Consider the following 19,773-nt stretch of genomic DNA (forward strand, 5'->3'; position numbering starts at 1 on the left):
CAAATGGTAATAAGTGCTATAAAGAAAATAAAGGTATCAGCATGTCTAGGTAGGAAGGAAAGTTACTTGTATGAGGCACCATTTGAGCAGAGACCAGAATTACAAACAGAAGTCAGCAATGCAGAAAACAAAGAACTAACAATCAAGTCAAAGATCAAGGTCCTCAGGAAGGTACAGGCTGAACAAACAGGACATTATTTTGAGCTGAAAAGTCAGTGTGTCTACAGCATGATCAACAAGGGGAGTAAAGGTACAAAATAAGATCAAAGAGTTTGATGGAGGTCAAATCACAAAAAGAATAATAGCAAGGAGTTTGTCTGCTATTCTAATATGATGAAAAGGTCCTGGAGAGTTTTGAGCAGGAAAGTAACACTCTTGACTTGCATGTTTAAAACTTCAGGCTGATTTCTGTGTGTACAGCAGATTGTGAGACAAAGCAAGAATAAAAAGGAGACTAATTGCAATAGTCTTTTTTTTTTTCATTTTTATTATTTTTTTATTTTTTTATTATGTTATGTTAGTCACCATACAGTACATCATTAGTTTTTGATGTAGTATTCCATGATTCACTGTTTGTGTATAACACCCAGTGCTCCATGCAATACATGCCCTCCTTAATACCCATCACCGAGCTAACCCATCCCCTGACCCTCCTCTCCTCTAAAACCCTCAGTTTGTTTCCCAGAGTCCACAGTCTTTCATGGTTCGTCTCCCCCTCTGATCCCCCCCCTTTATTTTGCAATAGTCTTGATAACTCAGGGTCTCATGAAAGTCATGTTTGTGGAGAGTCTGATTCTTTCTGTGGACCATCAAGATCAAGTATAAGAGAAAGACAAAGATCCTTCCATGAACACACAGGACACAGATCTAGAGACTCAGCCTGGACATGGACAATCATCATCTGGGTGGAGAGCAAGCAGACATCAAAGATCCAGTTTTGTTCATCCAATCAGGCCAGGGAGAGTGAAGGACAATCAGAAGATTCAGAGAGGGCATTAGTAGCAACTCATGGACAGTGGATGTAGACATGTGAAATATGGGTCTAGCACAGAGGAAGACAAGGAGATAGGGCCATACAGTCAGAATTTCATTGGGGCCAAAAAGTCACTCATGGGCAGTCAGGATTCAACCCAACAAGCAGACAAGCCTCTCACTTGGGGCAGACAGGAAAGTACACTAAATACTGAGGATCTCATCATGACCAGACATCCACTAAGGGGGTTTGGGTCTACGAATGAGGAATTTAGGTCTGGCACAATAGGAAAACATGTGTCAAGCCACCAACAATCAGAAAAGAGCTCCAGACACTCATGGTCAGCTTATAGACAAACTTCATCTACACAGTCTGATCCTAGTAAAAAATAGACAGTGTGGATACAGTTATTGTCAGTTTAGAGGTAATAAAGGAGATTCAAATACAGAGTCAACATCAACCCATGGACAGTCTGAGGAGAGCCACAGATAATTGGAAATTAGTAAAATAAGCCAAAAAGGATCCATCCATTAATATTCTGAAGACAAAGCATGAAATTCAAGGTCTAGTCAAATGGATGATGTCAACACATGGGCAGTCGGAATCCAATACCAAAAGAATAATTTATACAGCAAATTCTCTCCAGGAACAAATTAGTCATAATTATAATCAGGCAGGAGATGCCATACTCAGAAGCCAGACAATTCAAACCCAAGAGTAATTTCGGTCTAATAATATCCAGACAGTAGCATAAACAAAAGCAAAGATTGGGTTATAGCTACAAACATGTTAATTATGAAAGTGCTAGATATGACTATAGATAGTGTGAAAACAATAGAAACTCAGCCTTGATTCCAGTCCACTGAAATTTAGGAATAGAAGTACAAACAAGCTTAGTCTTGAACAGTCAAGGTCCACCTCTGATCATGCAGGGTCCAGAGCAAAGATTTAACTTTGGATACTCAAGGATAAGCTATAAATTTAATTTGACACTCATGGTCAGTCTAGATCTAACATAGGTGGAAGACCACCAACTACTTATAGCTAGTCCCCTGAATGACAGACAATTAGAATCCTGTCATTTTTTTATCTATGTCTTCCTCTCATGATCCATCATCCATTCCAACTAGAAAACAGGCACCCAGCAATGTACATTCTAGTGACTCTGAAGTTCAGTCAGGATATTCAAATAGAAAATGCTCATCTACTAGTGGACAGATGACTTCTGGTCATGAAGGACCAGGATTCAACTCAATGATACTGGAAGACAGAAATAAAGTAATATCCACTCAAGTGACTATACACACACACACACACACACACACACACACACACATACATACACTTATATATATATATATATATATATATATACATACATACATACACACACACACACACACACAGAATCAGCTCAAGTCCAGTACAGATAGAAAGCCAGGATGATGTCCAATGTCCAGGTGATCTTGGTATGAACAAAGGCAATCAAGTTCACAAAAGTGGGGACGCCTGGGTGGCTCAGTCAGTTAAGCATCTGCCTTCGGCTCAGGTCATGATCCCAGAGTCCTGGGATTGAATCCTAAATCAGGCTCCTTGCTGAGTGGGGAGCCTGCTTCTCCCTCTGCCTGCCACTCCCCACTGCTTGTGCGCTCGCTCTCTTTCTCTCACTGACATATAAATAAAATCTTCAAAAAAAAAAAAAAGTTCACAAAAGTGGCGATCACATCTCCAGTTCTTACCAATCTGGTGACAGCAAAGGCCCAAAAAGAATAGGAAAATACAGGGCGGCTGGGTGGCTCAGTTGGTTAAGCGACTGCCTTCGGCTCAGGTCATGATCCTGGAGTCCCAGTATCGAGTCCCGCATCGGGCTCCCTGCTCAGCAGGGAGTCTGCTTCTCCCTCTCCCGCTCCCCCCTCTTGTGCTCTCTCTCTCTCTCACTCTCTCTCTCAAATAAATAAATAAAATCTTTAAAAAAAAAAAATAGGAGAATACAGCTATTACGAGTCATTTAGTACCAAAACCAAAGGACTTAGTGGAAGGTGTAGATAGGAATCTGGCCATAGTCAGCTGAGGGACAGTGGAAGGTACAGACAGGATGAGGATATTTATCAAGATGGCAGCTCTGAGACAACAGGTAACAATGGAAGCAAGCAAAAAGCAAGATTTGACTATTTTTTGTACCAACATTCCACTCTATAAATACATCCACAAACAAAGGGATCATTATCTTAAGACACCAACAGAAGATGAACTAAATGAAGACATGAGAAGAAAAACATAAAGCACAGGAATGTATTGTAAAAACTTCTTTTTGAGGACAGTTATCTCTCCTTTTCTTTAAATACGTAAATCTACTTTAATCCTTCTACTTAGTGTTAATCTTCTTTTAAAGGATAGTGTATATTTGTCCTCCTCAGTTAGCATATGTTAGCAGTGTAAGTTTAAATTTTAATAATATTATAAAAAATGTTGTTGTGTGGGGTTCATTAGAGTGTTAAAGATGAGAGTTCAAGTTCTAATGTTTCTGCAAATTTTGATATTACACATGACTCTTTAAGATGTATTAGGTGTTACAGCATCATCACATCACTGTGACGGCAATTCCTTTGAGTTTACAGCCCAAGCGTCCAAGTCTCTGGTTTCAGACTATGCAGATGCATAAAAATTGCCAATAAAAATTTGTGAATAATATGTCTTGCCTCTTTCCTGCTCCATTACCCAACTTTATAAATGGTAAGACTGGAGACTGGTCCAAAAATGCAGAGAACTAATGACAGAGCTCTGGAGAACAAAAACATTTAAGCACTGGCCAAGAAAGAGGAGCCCTCAAAAAAGCCTGAAAGAGGGTGTGAAAATCAGATTGTAAAGTGTTGAAGAGTAAATGGAAGGTGAGGGACAGGGAGTGCTCTTTTAAGGAGGTAGGTTATGAAGGAGTGGAAAAAGTTAGATGATGGGCATAAATTAGATGACAACTTATCATCACTCCCCTCATCTCAAGCCTTCTCTTTCTCTTTTATTGCTTTTCCTAGTGTGTACACCACCATACACAAAGTCATCCAAGCCGGAGCCTTGATTACGTCCATTCCCTTGCCTCTCACCTGACTGATCTTCCTTGTTCACCTCATCTCCCAACGGTCAAGCATCACCATAGCAGTGAGTCATATCTTGTCTCTCTTCTACTCAAAACCCTGCAAAATAAATAAGCTGACTATGCAGTGTGTTAGAAGTACATGCCAAATGGAGTGGTCAGGGAAGATGATACTTGAACAAGCACTTGAAGGACATAAAGGATATAACAAAGTGAATATTTGGGAGGAAAGCATTCCTGAAAACAGTCCTAAGGAAAGAGTATGCCTGGAGGTTTTGGTGAATAACAAGGAAGTACTATGGCTTCAGCAGAGTCCATGATGAGAGAGAGACCTGGAGGAGAGAAAGTCAAAGAGGAAATAGGGCCTGATCAGTGTCATACTCATCACATTCACACTAAAGTATCCAACCCTCTCGGAAAAAGAGAGAGAGAAACCAAGAAACAGAAACAGACTCTTAACTATAGAGAACACACTGGTGGTTACCAGAGAGGAGGTGGGTGGGGGGATGGGTGAAATAGGTGATGGGGATTAAGGAGTGCACTTGTCGTGATGAGCACTAGATGATATATGGAATTGTTGAATCACTATATTGTACACCTGAAACTAATATTACACTATATGTTAACTAACTAGAATTTAAATAAAAACTTTTAAAAAGTATCCCTCCCCTCTCTCTCTCTGTCTCTGTCTCTGTCTCTCTCTCTCTCTCTCACACACACACACACACACATACACACACACACACACAGGCAAAGGCTCTAGATCTGACTTCCAACAACCAATGACTCTATGTCTTAGCTCTTCCTTCCCCATACCTGAAGCTCAGCTGTCACCCCAATACCACCCATGCTAACAGGTGTTCTGCATCACCTTTATAACACTTGGAGGGTCCTTGAGAACCACTTTCATCACTCTCCTCCAACTGCTTGCTATGATGGACCAGATCTACATGCAGAAAGCCTCAGGTAGGCAGCAACAAGAGATACAGACTATGAATGGTCATGCCAACAAGAGCATTAAAAGGCAAATTAAGGAGATGAACACACACTAGAGAAAGATATTGACAGAATAAATAAGAGGATAGAAGTAAGAATGAGCTCTGGGTTCCCAGCATCTGGAGCATTTTTAGAACTTGGAGGAGCAAAGGGAAAATACCAACAGGAGAGGGAGAAACAGCTGAAGAGGAAGACCAATACTCAAGCAGAGTATGTTCCAGGGCCTGGGGCTGGAGCTAAAAGATATATCACCATGCCTGCCCCACTCCCTAGAGAATAGATACTAAGCTATAAAATTACATTTATTTTTGATTTTTTGAGATAAGAGAAAAATGACCCTTGTACCTAGAAAGAAGAATATGGAGGGAAACCGGTTTTAGCTAACTTCTTTTGACTTCCCTTAACCCAAAGTCATGAGCATCAACATTCTCTGTTTGTTATGTCCCTGGTTTTTACGTAGTTTCCTCATTCATAAAGACTAAGCTATGAAGAATTGCCAGGAAAGGCATGGGGGATGTGAGAGAAGAGGAAAGAAAGGGCAAGGAGGAAAAGAGTTTTCCTAAGACCCAGCAGATGGTGCTATAAGAACATTACCTTCTGGACTAGGGTGAAAGTGAGTGCCCTGGGGCATGAAGAGAAATTCACTGTTTATCTTCACCAGTTTTGATTCTTGGTTGTTTTTTTGTTTTGTTTTGTTTTAAGATTTTATTTATTTATTTGACACAGAGAGAGAGAGAGAGAGAGAACAGGGGAAGCAGCAGGCAGAGGGAGAGGGAGAAGCAGGCTCCCCACTGAGCAGGGAGCCCGATGCGGGGCTCCATCCCAGGACCCTGATAAATAAATAAATAAAAGGAAAAAAAAAAAAAGGACCCTGAGATGAGGACCTGAGCCGAAGGCAGACGCATAACGACTGAGCCACCCAGGCGCCCCGTGATTCTTGGTTGTTTTTTGTTGTTGTTTGTTGTTGTTGTTGTTTTAGGTCAAACACTTCATTCTTCAAGAACAGCCCCCCAAACCCTGCCTTTTCTAAGATATGAAGAGTCCCGTATTCTCTGGCTATTCCTAGGAAGAAGCAGATTTGAGTGTGAATCCCATCTTTTCCATTTAATAACTAAGTGACTTAAAACAAGTTACATATTTTCTCTGAGCCTCAGTTTTATCATCTGCAAAATGGAGGTAAGAACCCTACGTCATATAGCGGTTGTGAGGATTAATAAAATGATGAACGTAAGAGTGCAAAGCACTGTGCTTGGCATAAAGGAGAACATAATTTTCTTCTGCCAAAATGCGGAGGTACTAAAAAACCTAGAATGTGGCACATAGCATAAGAAATTTCTTTTCCTGGGGTGCCTGGGTGGCTCAGTCGTTAAGCGTCTGCCTTCAGCTCGGGTCATGATCCCAGGGTTCTGGGATGGAGCCCTGCATTAGGCTCCCTGCTTGGCGGGAAGCCTGCTTTTCCCTATCCCACTGCCCCTGCATGTGTTCCCTCTCTCCCTGTCTCTCTGTCTGTCAAATAAATAAATAAAATAAAATTTAAAAAAAAAGAAATTTCTTTTCCCAAACACTGTCATCTCCAAGGGGAAAACCATGAACCAGACTTATGAGGCGGGAGTCTTCATGCCCACCCTTTTACTGTGGAGCACATACTCTGGTAAAATCATGACTCTCTGTTTGGGAAAGGATTTTTGTGATAATCTAGTCCAACTCTTACATTAGTAATGTTCAAAAGAGAATGAAGATGCCAAAACACACATTGAATATGCCTCTTATTTTCAGGACATGAACCCCGGAAATAACGTCCAACACATCTCTGGTTGGTGACGTTGGAGGATATTCAGAAAATGTAGCCCTGAAAGGGTTAAAACTGTTTCTATGATACATGGAAATTTCTTTAATGCCCATCACAATTAATTCAATTACTCTGCAAAGAGCTCAATGCATTTTCAGTCAATGCAGAGGTTAAAACTTCTTCCTTACATAAAGTCAAAATTTACCTCTCTTTCACAAGTGCCCAAAGCTCCCTTGTTCTGTTCCCTTTCCCTACCACCTCATGCACACTGACACTCACAAACAGACCTGCACACTTCTCTCTCCCACAGGAATTCATGGTTCTGCTGCCCCACACTTCCCAGTCCTTCTCTTCCCTCTGAGACTCTCCTCTCCTGGGGAATCTTCCTGACAAGCAAATGCATAGGAGGGTCAGGATTCACATTCATCCATTGTGACATGTGAAAGTAAGAAATTTAAATTGTCTATCATATGATCTCATTGATATGTGGAATTTGAGAAACAAGACAGAGTATTATAGGGGAAGGGAGGGAAAAATGAAACAAGACGAAACCAGAGAGGGAGACAAACCATAAGAGACTCTTAATCTCAGGAAACAAACTGAGCGTTGCTGAAGTGGTGGGGGATGAGAGGGATGGGGTGGCCAGGTGATGGACATTGGGGAGGGTATGTACTATGGTGAGCACTGTGAATTATGTAAGACTGATGAATCACAGATCTGTACCCCTGAAACAAATAATACATTATATGTTAATAAAAAAAGAAATTTAAATTGTCAATAATTCAGTGTCAATAAATAAGTTTTACTGAAACACAGGCATGCTCATTTGTTTACCTATCATCTATGAATGCTTTCATGTTACCAGATCATAGCTGAGTAGCTGCAAGAAAGACTGTCCCACAAAGCCTAAAAGATATACTATCTGACCCTTTACAGAAAAATTGTGCTAACCCCTCATTTAGGAGAACACTGGCTCCAAGAGCATGTTTCACCTGGAATAGTCTTTACCAGCAACCTCCTCTTCCCTCTGTGGCAACAACTGTCTCCTACAGGAAATTAGTCTTCACTCAGCAAACTCTACCTCCCCTGCACTCCCACAGTCTCAGTCACACCTTCAAAAAGCTCCCTCCTCTGATGGAAGCATGACAATCTGGCCCAAATCAGGCATCCAGAGGAAACACAGCCACAGAATGGATACTGACTCTGCAGCCCTCTGGGTACTTCTTAGAAGAAAACAGAGTGTCATAATGGTTGAATTTGGAATCATGTAATTTATCATTTACTAATAGTTGTTACCACTCCTTCCCAAATCCTAATGACTATATTGCACAAGCTTCAAGTCTATGTGACTTCACCCAGCTTCAATGACATTCGTGCTATACATACAATTCACAGTGGATGAAATGCAGAGTAAGGTCGCAGGGATAAGCAGAAAGCCACTTGTTGATTCCCAATATTAAGATTCAGTTTCTATTCAGGTGAAATCATGTCCTCTGAGGTAAAGATGGCAAGAGAGAGGGTAGACCCCAATCCTGTGAAAAAGTAGAAGTTGGTCAATGCCAAGTACTATAGTCATGACCCTCAGTCTTCTTTCAATTCAATTTGACAAACATTTACTGGGAACTTTTATGTGCCAAGCAATGTGCTGAGTCCCCCAGTGATATAGGTAATAATAATGCCCATTCCCTATTCTCAAGGAACTCACAGGATAGAAGTGATATAAACACATAGACAGATACATATGGTGTGCATACACATCCATTGGTAAGAAAGGATATACACCAAATAACTATTGTAGCTATTTCTGGGTAGGAAGGTTATTTCATTTTCTTTCCTTTGCTTATCTGTATTTTGTAATTTTTATATTAAACATTAATTACAATAGTAAAACAATTTTAAAAGATTTTATAATATAGAAGGATTGATACTACAATAAAACTATGAATAAGGTACACAATTATAACTCTCTTGAGTAATTCAAGAAATATTTCCTACAGGATGTCTAAAGTAGGTTTTGAAAAATGAATAGCAGTTCACTAGGCAGATAATGAGGAAAGGTAGTCCAAGAAAAAACATGAAATAGGATGGTATATTCAGGAAGGCTTAAGTAATTAATTACTGGTGAAGCATAAAGAACAGGGAGAGAAGAGATGGGGCTAGAGAGAAGCCACAGTCCAGATCATGAATAACCTTGGATACCATGCTAAAGAGCATGGATTTCTTTCTAAGGTTATATAGTGGTTAAAATGAAAGCTACATTGATGAATGGCCACTAAGGTATAGTAAATAAGATTAGGTAAAGAGACAAGAAGGCCTCTACAGTCATTATCGATTCAAGAGGAATGGTAATAATATCATGGGTAATAATATCATGGATGATACTTTGGCTGGAAATCCATACAAGAAAATGTAGCTCAAAATGAGAGAGTTCGACTGGATGATCCTTAAGGTTCCTTTTAAACATCAGATTCCATGATTCTTGGACATTTGGTCCCTGATGTTTCTGCACACATTCCATTCAACTTCAATTAAAGTCCATATAATTGGTTATCAATGCATTATGCTAGATACTTTGTTGAATACGCAAAGAGGTCTTTCTGCAGTGTCCAGAGACTCTGGCAGGTGGGGCTGATACTAGCCCAGATTTGGGAACTGCTAATGCAATCTCAGGTGAACATGTAAGGAAGTAAGAAGGCAAACACCTGGGAGGTGGAGATGGAGGTGGAGGCAGAGCTGGGCTTATTTGGAAGTGAATCAGAACATCTCAAAGAGGAGCTCCTCCCTAAGATGGACCATTATTTCCTCTATAAAAAGGCCACTATCCCCAACTAGCAGCACCCTGTAAGCTGCTCCAGTCTCATCCTACTTGTTTCTCTGGTGAACTAGGTAAGTGAACAGGAGTACTTTGGGCTACAAATTACAAGAATCCAGTATGTGCCCTAAGGCAAAGAGGCACTGGATACCAGGCTTCTTTTTAATGTACTTTGGGGACTTTGATATAATTTTAACTTTATTGAGAAGGAAAATAAAGAGATGACGGGGAATGACAGTACCTTCTTTCTTCAGGGTCATTTCCTTGAAGATCGTGGGGCTTTAATTATCACTAGGCAGGTTGCTTCCTAAACTACTGAGCTTTTTCTCTCTGTTGTATAATCAGTAAAGCCTGAGAGTCAGTCCCTGTTTGGAGAATGAAAACAGAAGTGGGCCTGATAGCACCTGCCTCCAGCTCCATATCACCTAGGCCTGTAGTTGCCCACTTTGTGTACTTTCTCTGGCCTACAAGTTTTGAGGGTCTAGCTTAGCCACTGGTATCCCTTGGTTGGAGTCAGGCATACCATGTGGATGATGGAACTGTCCCTCTTCAGTGATGGTTGGCACCTAGAGAGGAATTGAGGAAGTGGGTAGATTGGCACACCCAGGATTTCTCTAGCTCCAGAACAATGCTCATAAAATTATCCCTGGTAGAGGTGGGGAGCTCAAAACAGAAAGTCTTTGCTCCTACATTCATTCAGGAATGAAAATAAGAGATATAGATTCTGTTCCTAATTTCATCACTCTCTTGCTACATGGCTTGAACAAGTCTTTCAACTCTGGATTGGTTCTTGATTTCAAAAGATGAAATTAATCATGCTCGATTAATTCTGAACAAATATTACAAACGATTGGAACTATTTATGTTTTTAAACAAGAAAAAGGAATAATAAAAGGTGGGTCTCTCTCCTTTTTTTCCTTTAGGTTAAATTTACAAAAAAATGCCTAAACTCCTAAAAAGTATCGTCACTGTCACTGAGCTTTTCTACCAATATGCCACCCAGGATGGGGAGTGTGACATGTTGAACAAGGCAGAACTGAAAGAACTTTTGGAAAATGAATTTCATCAAATTCTGAAGGTAAGAACTCCAGGTCAGGACTGAAGACAGCTGCAATTCTCTTTTTCACCCCTTCGTACCTTTTTGTCACATGTGTCAAACTCCTACAGGACTCTCTCTACTTGGTGATAGAAAACAGGGTTTGGTAAAGGCTTGAAATACGATCAAAAGTTGACCCACATGGTTTCCAAAACATGACCAAGGGATGTGATCCTACTGAACAGACAAAAATCCATAGATTATATAATGTCCTATCTGTGTAATTCTTATGGAATAAAAAATTAAGATGGTTCTCAGAAAAAAAAGTACGTAAAATGCATCTTCTTTCCTTTATTTGTAGTTCTTCAGCCCAGAACATCCTGACCACTGCCCATTTCTGAGATTGTGAAACTACAAGGCCTCAGTTCAGGAAGTTAGCATCTTACTCCTAAATCATAAAATATGGTTACCACCATCTTAAAATGTCAGCTCTGAAAATAAATATTTGGGAGCTTAGCTCTAGCTCTTGATTGTCCATTCATTATATTCAGCTGCCTACTAAATATTTCTTATTTGGACTCCTAAGGGTGTAATTCGGTATGTCAGATATGAAACCATTTTCCCTCCAAACTCTATCCTCCTATTTGCCCAAGGCAGAAATCTGGTTCCATTCATGGCTTCTTCTCTCAGCAAGCACCTCCATCCTCCACCCTCCATCTAATTCATCAACAGTCTCTCAAAACAGCCCATTTCTCTCCATCACTATTGCTAGTCCTCTAGCTCAGGCCACCTTCTATTTCTAATCTCAGCCATAAGTGTAAATCTAATCTTTTCACAGCTCAATTCAAAATCCTTCAAAAGCTCCCACTTTTTTTTTTTTTTTTGACAGAGAGAGAGAGAGTGCTTACTCCAGGGGTGAGGGGGGAAAGGAGGGAGGGGCTGGGCTCCATCTCACAACCGTGAGATCATGACCTGAGCTGAAACCAAGAGTCAGATGCTTAACCGACTGAGCCACCCAGGTGCCCCCAAAGCTCACAGCCTTTAAAATAAATAAAGTCCAAAGTTCCTTTACACAACTTAAAAGGCATGATCTGATCTCTATTTGTTTCTCCAGCAATATCTCTTGACTATTGAGACTCAAGATTTAATAATCCTGAATTTCTTTCAGTTCTTCATATGAGCCATACATCCTCTAACCTCCAGCTTTGTTCATATTGTTCCTTCTGCCTGGAACAATCTTTTGCCCTCTCTCCCTCCTTTCCTACCCCTTCATTTGGCTAAGTCTAACCCATACTTCAAAATACATCACTTTCTCTCATTAACCTTCCTTGAACCCCCACTGGTTCTCCTGTGGTATACTTTCAGAAACATTATCACAATACACTGTAATTTTAAGTTTGTGTGTCTGTGCCACTAAACTTTAACTTCCATTTTGTCATAAAACAAACTTGTTCACTGCTTTATCCCCTGTACCTAACTCAATGCTAAGCAGATAGTAAGTGCACAATAAATCTTTGTTAAATGAATTAATTAATGAATTAATAGCTAGGAAAATTAAAAAGTCATATATAATTATGCTAATCATTCATATCTGACCTATTCTTTTTTCATTTTTAAAAAATTCCTATTTATAAATTAGCTAATCATATCTGACCTATTTCTTACAAAATATAATCGATTTCCTTGTTCCCTAACATCTTCCATTTGCATCTTCTAGCAATTTCTCACTGCATTGTTCATTACATATTTCTTTCTTTCTTTCTGCTCAAGATAGAGCAGTCCTGCCTAAAGGACTAGGTGGCTGAGCTCCACCTAAGTAAGCCAAACATTCACATTTCTACAATCTTCTTTCAAATGGTTAGCTGGGTATGTAGTCCATAGTGACATAGCTGCCCCTTGTACCTTGTTCCTATACAGAATCCAGATGATCCAGACACTGTAGATATCATCATGCAAAATCTGGATCAAGACCATGACAAGAAAGTGGATTTCACTGAGTATCTTCTGATGATATTTAAACTGGCTCAGGCTTGTAATAAAATCATCGGCAAAGATCACTGCCAAGCTTCAGGGTCAAAGCAGAGAGACCACCATCACCAGCACCAAGAGGAACAAAGTGAAACAGAAGAGAAGGACAAAAGGCAAGGTCATTCAAGGCCAAGTACAGGAGAGAATAATTCCTATTCCAGGGGCTCCAGAAGAAGCATTAAACACAGGCCTGGGTCCAGCTCCAGAGAAATGGAGCATCAAGGAGGCTTATCTAGTTCAGAGCATAGGCAAAGCTCTGGGGAAAGAAGGAGAGAGTCAAGTTCAGGCCACTTCAAAGACAGTAAGAAAAACAGGCATGGCTCTCATCAACAAGAGAGGTCTGAGAGTCATTCTTCTGGTCAGAGGCAACATAGATCCAATTCAAGCGGTCAATCAGGACTTAGTAGACAACAAAAACAGTCTTCAAGCTATGAGGGATATGGGTCTGAATCAGGCCAGTCCATAAGCAATGGCAAAAATCAATCAAGCTCCTATGAGTCCTTTACTCAGAGAAAACATAGCAGCAGCCCTAGTCATCAGTCAGGAGGTTATGGAAGAAAAAATCATGGCTCTGTGTCAGGCCAGTCCTCTAATTATGGAAAATATGGACCTGGTTCTAATCAGTCTTCTAGTGAGAAATACCATGAGTCTAGCTCAGGATCCAGTTTAGATGAATCATCAAGCTGTGGACAACATGGATTTAGATCAGGTCAGTCCTCTGGCTATGAACAATATAGATCTGGCTCAGGTCAATCTTCTGGCTTTGGGCAACATGGGTCTGGCTTAGGCCAATCTTCTAGTTACGGACAAAATAGTTCTACTTCAGGACAGTCATCAAGCTGTGGACACTATGGATCTGGCTCAAGTCAATCTTATAGCCATAGCCAACATGGGTCCAGCTCAGGAGAGTCTTCTCGCTATGGACGACATAGGTCTGGCTCAACTCAATCTTCTGGCCACAGCCAACAGGGGTCTGGCTCAAGAGAGTCTTCTAGCTATGGACAACATAGGTCTGGCTCAAGTCGATCTTCTAGCCCCAGGCGACATGGATCTGGAACAGGCCTGTCTTCTGGCTTTGGACAACATGGGTCAGGATCAGGCCAGTCTTCTAGCCCCAGCCAACATAGGTCTGGATCAGGCCAGTCTTCTAGCTATGGACGACGCAGATCTGGCTTAGGTCCGTCCTCTAGAAATGGTCATCATGGGTCTGGATCAGGTCAGTCTTCTGGCTTTGGGCAACATGAGTCTAGCTCAGGAGAGTCTTCTGGCACTGAGCATGGATCTGGCTTAGGTCAATCGTCAAGTTCTGGACAGCATAAATCTGGATATGGTCAACCCTCTAGCTATGGACAACATGGTTCTGCTTCTGGACAGTCATCAAGCTGTGGTCAACATGCATCTGGATCAGGACAGTCCTCTAGATATGGTTATCATGAATCTGGATCTGGTCAGTCTTCTACCTATGGCCATCATGGGTCTGGATCAGGTCAATCTTCTAGCTTTGGGCAACATGGGTCTGGATCAGCTCAGTCTTCTGGCTTTGGGCAACATGGGTCTGGATCAGGTCAATCTTCTAGCTATGGTCACCATAGGTCTGGATCAGGACAGTCTTCTGGCCATGGTCAGTATGGTTCTGGCTCAGGTCAATCCACTAGCTATGGACAATACGGTTCTGCTTCAGGACAGACATCAAGCTATAGTCAACATGAATCTGGATCAGGCCAGTCTTCTAGCCATGGCCAACTTAAACCTGGCTCAGGTCAGTCCTCTAGATATGGTTATCATGAGTCTGGCTCAGGTCAGTCTTCTGGCTTTGAGCAACATGGGTCTGGATCTGGTCAGTCTTCTGGCTTTGGGAAACATAAGTCTGGATCCAGTCAGTCTTCTAGTTATGGCCAACATGAGTCTGGCTTAGGTCAGTCTTCTGGCTTTGGGCAACATGGGTCTGGATCCAGTCAGTCTTCTAGTTATGGCCAACATGGGTCTGGATCTGGTCAGTCTTCTGGCTTTGGGCAACATGGGTCTGGATCCAGTCAGTCTTCTAGTTATGGCCAACATGGATCTGGCTCAGGTCAGTCTTCTGGCCTTGGGCAACATGGGTCTGGCTCAGGTCAGTCTTCTGGCTTTGGGCAACATGAGTCTGGATCTAGTCAGTCTTGTGGCTTTGGGCAACATACGTCTGGCTCAGGTCAGTCTTGTGGCTTTGGGCAACATGGGTCTGGCTCAGGTCAGTCTTCTGGCTTTGAGCAACATGGGTCTGGATCTGGTCAGTCTTCTGGCTTTGGGAAACATAAGTCTGGATCCAGTCAGTCTTCTAGTTATGGCCAACATGGGTCTGGCTTAGGTCAGTCTTCTGGCTTTGGGCAACATGGGTCTGGATCCAGTCAGTCTTCTAGTTATGGCCAACATGGGTCTGGATCTGGTCAGTCTTCTGGCTTTGGGCAACATGGGTCTGGATCCGGTCAGTCTTCTAGTTATGGCCAACATGGATCTGGCTCAGGTCAGTCTTCTGGCCTTGGGCAACATGGGTCTGGCTCAGGACAGTCTTCTGGCTTTGGGCAACATGAGTCTGGATCTAGTCAGTCTTGTGGCTTTGGGCAACATACGTCTGGCTCAGGTCAGTCTTGTGGCTTTGGGCAACATGGGTCTGGCTCAGGTCAGTCTTCTGGCTTTGAGCAACATGGGTCTGGATCTGGTCAGTCTTCTGGCTTTGGGAAACATAAGTCTGGATCCAGTCAGTCTTCTAATTATGGCCAACATGGGTCTGGCTTAGGTCAGTCTTCTGGCTTTGGGCAACATGGGTCTGGATCCAGTCAGTCTTCTAGTTATGGCCAACATGGGTCTGGATCAGGTCAGTCTTCTGGCTTTGGGCAACATGGGTCTGGATCCGGTCAGTCTTCTAGTTATGGCCAACATGGATCTGGCTCAGGTCAGTCTTCTGGCCTTGGGCAACATGGGTCTGGCTCAGGACAGTCTTCTGGCTTTGGACAACATGAGTCTGGATCTAGTCAGTCTTGTGGCTTTGGGCAACATACGTCTGGCTCAGGTCAGTCTTGTGGCTTTGGGCAACATGGGTCTGGCTCAGGTCAGTCTTCTGGCTTTGAGCAACATGGGTCTGGATCTGGTCAGTCTTCTGGCTTTGGGAAACATAAGTCTGGATCCAGTCAGTCTTCTAGTTATGGCCAACATGGGTCTGGCTTAGGTCAGTCTTCTGGCTCTGGGCAACATGGGTCTGGATCCAGTCAGTCTTCTAGTTATGGCCAACATGGGTCTGGATCTGGTCAGTCTTCTGGCTTTGGGCAACATGGGTCTGGATCCAGTCAGTCTTCTAGTTATGGCCAACATGGATCTGGCTCAGGTCAGTCTTCTGGCCTTGGGCAACATGGGTCTGGCTCAGGACAGTCTTCTGGCTTTGGACAACATGAGTCTGGATCTACTCAGTCTTGTGGCTTTGGGCAACATATGTCTGGCTCAGGTCAGTCTTGTGGCTTTGGGCAACATGGGTCTGGCTCAGGTCAGTCTTCTGGCTTTGAGCAACATGGGTCTGGATCTGGTCAGTCTTCTGGCTTTGGGAAACATAAGTCTGGATCCAGTCAGTCTTCTAGTTATGGCCAACATGAGTCTGGCTTAGGTCAGTCTTCTGGCTTTGGGCAACATGGGTCTGGATCCAGTCAGTCTTCTAGTTATGGCCAACATGGGTCTGGATCTGGTCAGTCTTCTGGCTTTGGGCAACATGGGTCTGGATCCAGTCAGTCTTCTAGTTATGGCCAACATGGATCTGGCTCAGGTCAGTCTTCTGGCCTTGGGCAACATGGGTCTGGCTCAGGTCAGTCTTCTGGCTTTGGGCAACATGAGTCTGGATCTAGTCAGTCTTGTGGCTTTGGGCAACATACGTCTGGCTCAGGTCAGTCTTGTGGCTTTGGGCAACATGGGTCTGGCTCAGGTCAGTCTTCTGGCTTTGAGCAACATGGGTCTGGATCTGGTCAGTCTTCTGGCTTTGGGAAACATAAGTCTGGATCCAGTCAGTCTTCTAGTTATGGCCAATATGGATCTGGCTCAGGTCAGTCTTCTGGCCTTGGGCAACATGGGTCTGGCTCAGGTCCGTCTCCTGGTTTGGGGCAATATGGGTCTGGCTCAGGTCAATCCTCTAGCTATGGACAATACGGTTCTGCTTCAGGACAGACATCAAGCTGCGGTCAACATGAATCTGGGTCAGGCCAGTCTTCTAGCCATGGCCAACATAGATCTGGCTCAGGTCAGTCCTCTAGAAACAGTTATCATGAGTCTGGATCAGGTCAGTCTTCTGGCTTTGGGCAACATGAGTCTAGATCCAGTCAGTATTCTAGCTATGGCCAGCATGGGTCTGGATCAGGTCAGTCTTCTGGCTATGGCCAACATCGGTCTGGATCAGGTCATTCTTCAAGCTCTGGGCAACATGGGTCTGGATCAGGTCAGTGTCCTAGCTATAGCCGACACAGGTCTGGCTCAAGTAGATCTTCTAGCCGTAGCCGACATGGGTCTGGCTCAGGTCAGTGTTCTAGTTCTGAACAATATGGGTCTGGCCCATGCCATTCACCTAGCTCTGAGCAGTGTGGTTCTAGATTTGGTCAGTGTTCTAGCTCTGAGCAATATGGATATGGCTCATGTCACTCATCTACCTCTGGACAATGTGGTTCTGGATCTGGTCAGTATTCTGGCTCTGAACAGTACAGATCTGGTTCATGTCACTCACCTAGCTCTGGGCAATGTGGTTCTGAATCTGGTCAGTGTTCTAGCTATGAGCAACATGAAACACAAGGGAGATGTAGGTCAAGTTCAAGTGGAACTCATAATGAGTACAGTAGACCCAAAATGTGCTCAACCCCTAATCAATCAAGAAGCAATAACCAGGAATGGTCAGAGTGTGGCCAAAAAGAAAGAGGTAGGAGTTGTGGCCTATCAGGTAGTGGGCCTGATGGATATGAGAGTATTCATGGACAATCAAGAACATGTAGGCAACAAAGCCAAGGATGGAGCCAAGGTCAATGGGAATCTGACTGTATCCATTCAAATTGTAATGAAGGGCAATCAAGACGCAGTTATAGACAAGTAGAAAGCTCCTCAAGTTGTGGCTCTGGACAATTTACACCCTCCTATGGACAGTCTAGATCCAACACTACGAATACATTGTTAATTTGCAAGGAGGGTAATCGACAAGGTGACTATTGTTATAAGAGAGGAGGAGATAATTGTGCAAGGGGAAGTACCGGCCCAAGTTCCCAGAGTTTCCCTAGCAGCATGCCACTCTATGAATACATCCAAGAGCAGAGGTGCCAATTCTAGGGATGAATAACAAACAGAAGTGAAATTAATTCAAGTAGCCATTTAAGAACTGCAAAACTGTTACAGATAAGCAATTCATTATAAAACTGCTTTTAAAAGTGGGTATATCTATTTCTTCTTCTAAACATGTACTCTATTCCTTGTTATTAATCCCTCAGAAGAATGTAGGGTATGTGGGCACTTTGTTAGGAAACACTGAGTTGAACAAATTATGTGCAGGAGTCACTTTGAAAGAATAATACAAAGCATATGAGAAGCATGAGGTTTAGTTGAGGTATCTTTTTGAGAGCTCATTGCTAAAGCTTTCATCTTAAGTCTACAGAACAAAGTATTAGAAATGCATTACCAGTTCTGGGTCCAAAGCCTCTCTTATAGCAACATGGACCATAATTGTGGTATCCCCCACATTGGACAGTGACAGAATGGGGAATATTCTAAAAGCAAAAATGCAGTGTTGATTGTTTCCTTACTTACCAAAACCACCAAGACCCTATTCTTGGGTAAATCTTTAGTCAGTAAGTTAACAAGTGGCATTTAAAAAGTGGCCCCAGGAGCTTCTCCCTTGCCAGTGAGGAAGAGCATTCTTTCTTAAAGAGCAGGGATGGACCCTTCAGGATTAAAGGATCCAAATGTGGACTCTAACTTGGTTTCAGCAAGAAAGTTCTTGCCCCCTGCTCCTAAGAATTTGCCCCAGGTTAAAAAAGGAAGAGCAAATGGTGAGCGCTGTGAATTGTGCAAGACTGTTGAATCACAGACCTGTACCTCTGAAACAAATAATACAATATATGTTAAAAAAAAAAAAAAAAAGAAGAAGAAGAAGATAGCAGGAGGGGAAAAATGAAAGGGGGGAAATCGGAGGGGGAGACGAACCATGAGAGACGATGGACTCTGAAAAACAAACTGAGGGTTCTAGAGGGGAGGGGAGTGGGAGGATGCGTTAGCCTGATGATGGGTATTAAAGAGGGCACATTCTGCATGGAGCACTGGGTGTTATACGCAAACAATGCATCATGGAACACTACATCAAAAACTAATGATATAAAGTATGGTGATTAACATAACAATAAAAAAATTTTTTAAAAACTAATGATGTAATGTATGGTGATTAATATAACAATAAAAAATTTTTTTAAAAAGGAAGAGCAATAGCATGAAAATACAATGTCTCCAACCTACTTTGGTCTTTCCACATAGGAAAATATCATTTGTGCCCAGATGGAAAGGAAGACTATCTGCCACTGCTATATAGTTCATTGGTTTTACTATAATATATTTGTTTCAAGTCTTTGGATCTAAATAACTGGATTGCATTAAAATTGATAATAAATAATGGTGATCAAATACTGAGGTCTGTGTCATCTCTGCTTCATTTCATTCTCACACATAGGGGGTCAGACTAGAAACAAACTCAGAAGCCTTTTCTCCAAGGTCCTATCCTTCACAAACAATCCAGAATATATAAAGAATTTTAAAATTTAAGGATAAGACAAACAACTCAATTTAAGAATGAGCAAAAGATCTGAATGAACACTTCACCAAAAAAAGATGTACAGATGGCCAACAGGCACATGAAAAGATGCATGATGTCATTAGTCATCAAAGAAATGCAAGTTAAAACATACTGAGATACTACTACACACCATTAGAATGGCCAAAAGTAAAAACACTGGCAACACCAGGTGTAGATAAAACAAGTGGAAAAATAAAATGACATAGCCACTTTGGAAAA

General features: G+C 42.2%; 1 protein-coding gene and 1 long non-coding RNA gene across 4 annotated transcripts in view; one reads left to right on the forward strand and one right to left on the reverse strand.

The window, feature by feature from the left end:
- LOC118552378 (uncharacterized) overlaps positions 1 to 19,773 on the reverse strand; it is a 604,572-nt gene that overhangs the window by 295,252 nt on the left and 289,547 nt on the right. The gene's annotated exons all lie outside the window — the stretch shown is intronic.
- Positions 9,606 to 19,385, forward strand: HRNR (hornerin). The gene is made up of 3 exons (XM_078072422.1): positions 9,606 to 9,732; positions 10,582 to 10,736; positions 12,612 to 19,385. Exons 2-3 carry the CDS (start codon positions 10,599 to 10,601, stop codon positions 18,042 to 18,044), a joined length of 5,571 nt encoding a protein of 1,856 aa, XP_077928548.1. The 5' UTR covers positions 9,606 to 9,732; positions 10,582 to 10,598; the 3' UTR covers positions 18,045 to 19,385.

Source organism: Halichoerus grypus, chromosome 5 (assembly GCF_964656455.1).
Source record: "Halichoerus grypus chromosome 5, mHalGry1.hap1.1, whole genome shotgun sequence".
In the NCBI taxonomy this organism is placed as follows: Eukaryota; Metazoa; Chordata; class Mammalia; order Carnivora; family Phocidae; genus Halichoerus; species Halichoerus grypus.